Source organism: Lasioglossum baleicum, unplaced genomic scaffold (genome assembly GCF_051020765.1).
Source record: "Lasioglossum baleicum unplaced genomic scaffold, iyLasBale1 scaffold2626, whole genome shotgun sequence".
In the NCBI taxonomy this organism is placed as follows: Eukaryota; Metazoa; Arthropoda; class Insecta; order Hymenoptera; family Halictidae; genus Lasioglossum; species Lasioglossum baleicum.
Window position 1 is genome coordinate 13,695 of NW_027471685.1, and position 8,035 is coordinate 21,729.

General features: G+C 33.1%; 1 protein-coding gene across 1 annotated transcript; it reads left to right on the forward strand.

Annotated features, from left to right (window-relative positions):
* LOC143221538 (phosphoenolpyruvate carboxykinase [GTP]-like) lies at window positions 1-5,274 on the forward strand. The gene is made up of 7 exons (XM_076446961.1): window positions 1-260; window positions 2,526-2,783; window positions 3,022-3,206; window positions 3,289-3,683; window positions 3,945-4,292; window positions 4,370-4,636; window positions 4,816-5,274. Exons 1-7 carry the CDS (start codon window positions 1-3, stop codon window positions 5,272-5,274), a joined length of 2,172 nt encoding a protein of 723 aa, XP_076303076.1.
* The last annotated feature ends 2,761 nt before the right edge of the window (window positions 5,275-8,035 follow it).

Genomic DNA, 8,035 nt, shown 5'->3' on the forward strand with positions numbered 1-8,035 from the left:
ATGTCGGCGAGAATCGATCCAATACGCTGGTCGAATCTAGCTAGTATCGGTTTCCAATTCACTAGGAACTTCTCAGTAGCAACAGCTTCTTCCAGGGAATCATCGGTCATTTGTCTGAGAAGTCTTCGTTGTTTCACACCGGTCCATTCGGTCGATGTCTTCAGGGCCAAGGGTCAATCAGCAAGATTCGCGATTTTGAGCCATCGAACCTTACCAAACGCTAAGGAGATGCCGCATGCGATAGATGTCTATTATCCGCGGTAAGTACTTACAGTACTGGACCAACTGGTCCTGACTCCATTTTCTTTTTTTTGAAGGAAACCTGGCGTCAGCCGGAGAACTTTTCGCTACATTGTTCGTAGCGAAACATTGTTTGGTACCAAATTCCTCCACTTCTTTTTAAGTGGCATTGAACGAATTAATCCGTTTATTTAGTTTCTAATTTCTTTTATCGATATCTAGGTTGATTCTTAAGAGGATTAATGAAGACTCGAAGTAGAAACTGAATGGATAATTTGTGAAATTATTTGGTATTTTATATTTGATACGAGTGGAGTTCTATATAGGAATCAAATAAATATTTGGATTCTAATGATAGTTAGGTATTTGATTCACTACCTTATCTTTAAACAATTATATTATAATATTAGTATAGCGATACTCGAGCTTGTAATATTTATTTCTATGATTTCCTGACTTATTTTATAGAAAAAGATAGCGATAATTGCGGGTGACAAGGAAATTGGCTTGACAAGGAAAGAGTTTGGATATCTTACAGAGATGAAAGTTCAAGAATGAAAATTAAAAATGTTGAAACGAAATGTCATTCGAAGTTTCTTTCGTGCCATTGAAAAGTCAAGTGCACACAGTAATCGAATTGTTTTATACCGTATTCACATACTTACTTATCGTAAAATCAATATTATTCTCGGTAATACCATAAAGAGGCTTGACGACCCTGAGGTACCGTTAAATATCACGCAAAATTATAATACCAGTTCTGTGTTCTTATCGTGCGAATGAATTTCTACTTGTTATTCCACATTTTTCAAATTAGCTCTTCGATGTGGAATCAATTTAGGTTATCGGCGGAGGAAATTCTTAGGCAATTGTTGCATAAAGGGGTTCAAACAATAAGACCCAGCCTTGAAACGTAGTCTTAGCAGAGAAACTATTCGGTTGACTCTATTTGACTGCTGTTGCATAATGTTATCATAATATCGAATGCAACAGAATCTTCGTTGCGCAATTTGTGCACGCTGTTTGTTTACAGTGTTATTAATGGCAATTTTCTATACAGGAGACAACGTCTCTTTTTATCGTCAATTCGCAGTGACTGGGCAAGATAAGTTTTCTAAACTTAATATCATCGCATTCATATGAACGAGATAAATTAAGAACATGATATATACAATTTACCAAAGACGATGTAGAATATATTAATACTACGTTCGATGTAATTGTCAGTCGGTGACTTCCGGAAACCGATGCTCGATCATGTCAACTCTCATACTTCAAAGCTGCCTCGTTTGAATTACTCTGGTTATAATTTAAAGACTGCTTGGAATTTTTTTCATTCACAAAAGTGAATATTCTCGTTAGAAATTTCTATTCGCTACGCCTCTGCTGCAGACCTGAACTTCCAGCAACTGAATATAATTTTATTATTTCATTGCCAAAATATTATTAAAAAATTTATGAATCAATAACTCTTAACAAACGTCAATTATTACATAAATATTAAAAATTAAGAAATGCTTGTTAAGTTAAATTATTTTTCCATTAGTTCAAATGATAAAGGTTCTGCTATTTCGCTGGAAGTGAAGGAAAGTGGTATCGGATATTTTTGACGTGTGCTATTTTTCTTTTAGTAAAAAGGTATTCTCTAATGTCTACTTACTTTATGTTATGTTCACTAGAGCGTGAACATTTTTATAAATGGAGCCAGAGCATGTACTTATAAAGGCAACAGGTTTGCTGGTAAAAGGAAAGGGTACATTTTATCGCATTACGATGGGAAATGGTAATGCAAGAGCATGAAAGTTGCGAGATCTTTCTCAACATCATCAGTGAAAAGGAAACTCTTGAATATCGCAAGCATGTTTAGTCATAGAAGCAGGCCGATATTTTACCAATTAGAAACGCGAAATTCATTTTCATTTAATCAAGGTTTCTATAGTGATGAAGTAATCGATCGACGGGCTTCTAACAGGTACTCCACAGAACCACCTGTTACTCTGCCCCAATGCCTATGATTAGATTTTTGCATGTTAGAAGCGAACATATAAAAAGCAGGTATTGCAACAGGTGGTACAAAATTAGATGGATATATTGTATTAAAGATATTTGAGATATACAGCTGGAGTACAAGAGACATACAAACGTATTGAAATTTTAATATTTAGACTAGAATATTAAGAACCCGATGATGTAAGAACCCGAGGTTTAATTTGTATTATAAAGACGTTAGTTTGATATAGATCAAAGGTGCTCAAATACTGAAATAAATTTTATTTTACTTTCAGGGTGTCCACACTGGTCACCAACGTGGCTAAAAATCCATCAATCGACAGCAATTACGAATATATAGGGAAAACACCTTTGCTGAACACACTGACAGAATCCCTTGCTCCTAAACTTCGCTCATACATCGAAGAATGTGCCACCCTTTGCTGCCCCAAAGATATTTATATCTGCGATGGAAGCGATTTAGAGTATGAACACCTGTTGAAGCTTATGAAGAAGGATGGAACCATATCGCCTTTGCCAAAATATGAGAACTGGTAAATGTATTTGAACATACCAACGACATGTGCAATTTGATTCATATATTGTACTCGAATTTTTATGAAGTCTTTCGAATAGGCAATCTTCTAATTATTCAGAGCAGTTTCTTTTTCTCAACTTCTTCTCGGATAATAGTGGCTTTATATGAATTAGATAACACGAACGAGATAAACAGAATGTCCAAAGTCTGTACAAAACATGGCTAATTCTAACATTTGCACAATTTACTCTTAGCTGGCTCGCTAGAACAAATCCAGCAGACGTAGCCCGCGTGGAAAAACGTACTTTTATCAGCACTGAATCCAAACGCGACACGGTTCCAACCCCACGCGATGGTGTCACTGGAGAATTGGGTAATTGGATTTCTCCGGCAGACATGGACAAAGCAATTCTTGAACGATTTCCGGGATGCATGAAAGGTAACTTTAAAACGAATTCGTCCTGTACCCCCGATCAATTCAATAAATCAAACAAAATGACAATTTCACTTTAATAATTCAGATCGAACAATGTACGTTATCCCCTTCAGCATGGGTCCAGTCGGTTCGCCTCTTTCAAAAATTGGAATAGAAATCACGGATTCTGCGTATGTCGTCTGTTCCATGAGAATCATGACCAGGATGGGGAAAAAGATCCTGGAAACCCTTGGCAATAACGATTTTGTCAAGTGTTTGCATTCTGTCGGTGTTCCAAAAGCTGATTCGAAGGTTGCGGTTAATTCATCCTGGCCTTGCGATCCAGAGAGAACAATTATTCTTCATAGACCAGCCAAAAATGAGATAGTTTCTTATGGAAGCGGTTACGGTGGAAATTCTTTGCTTGGTAAAAAATGCTTTGCCCTGAGAATTGGTTCAACTATCGCTAGAGATGAAGGCTGGCTCGCAGAACACATGCTTGTACGTACCACTGTGTAATAATTCGCTATTTCATATTGCGTGTGAATTGAAAAACACGCTCCTGATCATCATCATGAATATTAAGATTCATTTCTAATATTTATCATACGCCATTGGTGACACGGAACACGTTCAAAGCAATGTAAGTTTCACTATTAACTCATGAAATACTTTTCATCAATTCCATTATTTTCACTCGTTACTTAGTACTCGCGAACACATCAGTCAGCTAAGGGATCCTGCATCAGTTACCTTTTGTAGATACTGGCTATCACAAATCCAAAAGGTAGAAAGCGTTACATTGCTGCAGCGTTTCCTAGTGCTTGCGGCAAGACCAACCTAGCTATGATGCAGCCGACATTACCAGGATACAAGATCGAATGCGTAGGTGACGATATAGCTTGGATGAAATTCGATCAAGAGGGCCGGCTTCGCGCCATAAACCCAGAAAATGGATTCTTTGGTGTAGCCCCTGGAACCAGCAACGCCACTAATCCCAATGCCATGAAAACTATCTTTAAAAACACCATCTTCACCAATGTGGCAGCCACTAATGACGGTGGAGTCTACTGGGAGGGATTGGAAAAAGAAATTAGCGACAATGTTGAAGTAAGGATTTGTTATTATATTTTTTTTTTTTTTTGTTCTATCAATGAATTTGTTTAAATAATATAATATTCTTATAGATCACCGATTGGTGTGGCAACAAATGGACTAAAGGATCCAATACTCCTGCGGCACATCCAAACTCCAGATTTTGCTCTCCTGCCAAACAATGCCCTATCATCGATCCTGCTTGGGAGGATTCAACTGGTGTACCCATAGATGCTATTCTCTTTGGAGGTCGAAGACCGGAAGGTGTACCTCTCATATATCAAGCTAGAAATTGGCAACACGGTGTTTTTATCGGAGCCTCCATGAGGTCTGAAGCTACTGCTGCAGCAGAACACAAGGTACTAATTTAAATAATAATCATTTAAACGAAAAAGATCCGAGAGTTATTCAATATCAAACTAAATTAATTTATTCACGAAATTTATAAGAAAACAAATAGATATTCTTTATTATGCCTGTTTACTCGAACAATTTTATTTTTGAGGATTAAGTAATTTATTCGCTAATTAATAATTAGGGCAAGGTAATCATGCACGATCCATTCGCTATGAGACCCTTCTTCGGCTACAATTTCGGACATTATCTCGACCACTGGCTGAGCATGGCCAAAGTAAAGAATGTCAAGCTGCCAGCTATATTCCACGTAAACTGGTTCAGAAAGAGTGCAGAAGGCAAGTTCCTCTGGCCAGGATTCGGGGAGAATTCTCGCGTTCTCGATTGGATTCTTCGTAGAATAGATGGCGAGGATGTAGCCGTAAATTCTCCCATAGGCTTCCTACCAAAACCAGGGTCGTTCAATTTGGAAAATATTAATGATAACGTGAACATGGAGGAATTGTTCAGATTACCAAAAAGCTTCTGGCAGAAAGAAGCTAAGGACCTTAAGGAGTATTTTGACGCTCAAGTTGGCAACGACTTGCCTGTCACCATTCGTTCAGAACTCGAGCTTCTAACTTCCAACGTGGATCAACTTTAATTAAACCATTTTAACTCTTCGTATCGTGTCAAATTTGAAAATGGTTTTTCTTTTTTTTACTTATCGAAAGTAAGGATTTTCGATTAGAACTAGATGGATTTTAAAATTATATAAGAGTCGGATTACATTTGAACAAAGATCATGATGCTTCTTGGAACTACTAGCTATTAGGTTCTTTTATTATATTGATTATAAACGTAGTATTACGACAATCTTTATCTGAACGTCAAACACAATCATCATATTCATTTGGAACATTCTTTTTGATGTTTTCGTTCAAAGAAATGTCTTTCCCCTTCGCTTTTAATACTTAAGGAATATTTTTATGACTGTTTGAAGCTGATTTTTTGTGAGACCGTGTGCGAGGACAGCAGTGTGCAAATCGAATAAAATAGTTCACTAATCGTGACAAGAAAGGATATGTATTTTGGATACACTTTTTGAATAAAAAGTTTTAAAAAATAGTAAATTCTTCATATTTTTTCTAATACTATTCATTATGTAGAAAATATTTAGAGAGTAATTAAAAATAATTGAATCCTGTAAAAAAATTTACAGGCATGTTATTTAAAATATAAGACGATAAATTGTCCTACTAATCATATTTATTGACCCATTACTTTAATTGTCTAATAAGTATTATTGGTGAAAGACTTCATATATAAGACGTTTAAAATTGTACATTCGAATATATGTTACAAGATTATTGCAGTCGTATACATATATAATTAAGGTTTTAAGAACGATTTAGTGTATATTAAATGTAACATAACTTAGATAAAAAAAGATGTTAATACTTTTTGTTGAAATTTAAACAAATTTATTTCAATGTATTATGCAATATATAATTATTGAAGAATTATAATCGATAAAGAATAATGCAATTAAAATAAAAAGAAGTTATATATTATGCATAGAATAGATTATTTTTAACAAATTTGTTGAAATTTTTTGACAAAAATATTGAATATTTTATTTTAATTATATTATACCCGTATGTTAAGTGTTGAGAAATAAGTTGACGAAGACTCTCTTATAGGTCGAAAATATAATACTCTATATATTATATACTTTGAAATATATTACGCAATTTTAAAACAATAATTAATAGGAAAAAATATTACAATCGTCAAACGCGTGGATTTTGCAACAGAAGGATTTAGATGTTATTCAACGCTATTTCTTAAATAGCTATTCGCTTTTTGACATATTTAAAAAAAAAAATAAAATAAAATAAAAGAAAAACAAATATTTTCTGTATTATCATATCAATAAAACATAAAACATAAATAAGTTAGGAGAAAAGGAGATCATTTTTACGAACTAAATGAAGGTAATCATATTTCTTAAATATAGAAAGAGCGTTAAAAATATTCAATTTTTCGTTATATAAAGTTTCATATTCTTTTCTTAACAGAACAGATTGTTATTTTAATTTTTTTGCTGAATAGTATGGAATGATGGCATATTCGTAATACATTGATAATTAATTTTTTATTATCATTTTCTTTTTTTTTATCTTATATTATCTTGTGCGAAAAGTAAAGATATACTATTTTATTAATTTTGTGCCACTATAAATTTGCCTTCATCTAGTTCACATAATTAAATACTACAACTTCAACAGTAACATTCATTTAAATCCACAATTTGCATTGATTAATTTCTAAAACCTTCATGTATATGGGTTACTGAAATCATAATGGAGAAGTTCTTGACATACACAGATACATTATGCTTCTATTATTTTCCACTTTCATGCAGTTCTACTTTAAAAATACAACAGATTACGTATATGAACTTGCTCCATTTGTGATCAAAAATTTGTTACTCTGTGAACAATGTTTTATGTACAAATTCACTTCTACTCTCCTACCATATTAATACATTGATCATCTAATTAACATCAGTTACAAGTTCACAAAAATCACGTAATATATATGTATATATTTCCTATTGATGAGATATTTCTTCCAATTTCTAAGCTCAACTAATATATTCTGGCATATACTTTGAAGACTAGAACAATACATTTTTCATCAGTCCTTAGTACTTTGCACCAATTTCGTAAAATTGCACAGATAATAACTGTGTCTATTCCCTAACTTTGTTTTTTTCTATTTATTTTACAACGTTGCTATAACTACTGTACAATTGTATATTGTAATTTTGCAGTAATTCACATTTGGTTAACAAATATATTAACATTTTCGTGGTCGCACTGCTTACTAGTATCGTACGTATTTAACGTCATTCTTGTGAGCATTGATACATTTTTCACTTAATTCGGTTATCTTCTTGTTCTGGTTTTTTTCTCCTATTTATCAAAATTTTAAAGAGTATCCCCTGAGTCTTGCTAAAATTATAAAACAAAAGAGATGAGGGCCACGAAAATGTTAATAAACTTTATACAATAATAAATTTTTTTATAGCCGTTTACATACCACGTTGCAATACTTCGATATTTTAGTTAAATTAAGAGTTAAAATTGTAATAAAATGAAAAATATACGATGAGGAACTATAAATTCGCAAAAGATTTATAAAACTTGTTATAAAGAAAATTTTAACTTATATAAAATGAAATTCACTAATAATTGTTAAATCTTCCAAAATTTAAATTCTATAATTTGTATAATTTAAAATAAAACCTCTCCAAAAGTAAGTATAAAAAGAAATAATCATTTTTAGTTTATTAACTTTCACGTTGCATCGTTGTATTCGAATCTTTAATTTTTTTTTCTTCAAATACACTGCTGACT

Coding starts and splice junctions, on each gene's coding strand:
- LOC143221538 (XM_076446961.1), top strand. CDS start 1: ATGTCGGCGAGAATCGATCCAATACGCTGGTCGAATCTAGCTAGTATC. Junction 261..2,525: donor ATAGATGTCTATTATCCGCG/GTAAGTACTTAC, acceptor TTTTACTTTCAG/GGTGTCCACACTGGTCACCA. Junction 3,207..3,288: donor ATTTCCGGGATGCATGAAAG/GTAACTTTAAAA, acceptor TTAATAATTCAG/ATCGAACAATGTACGTTATC.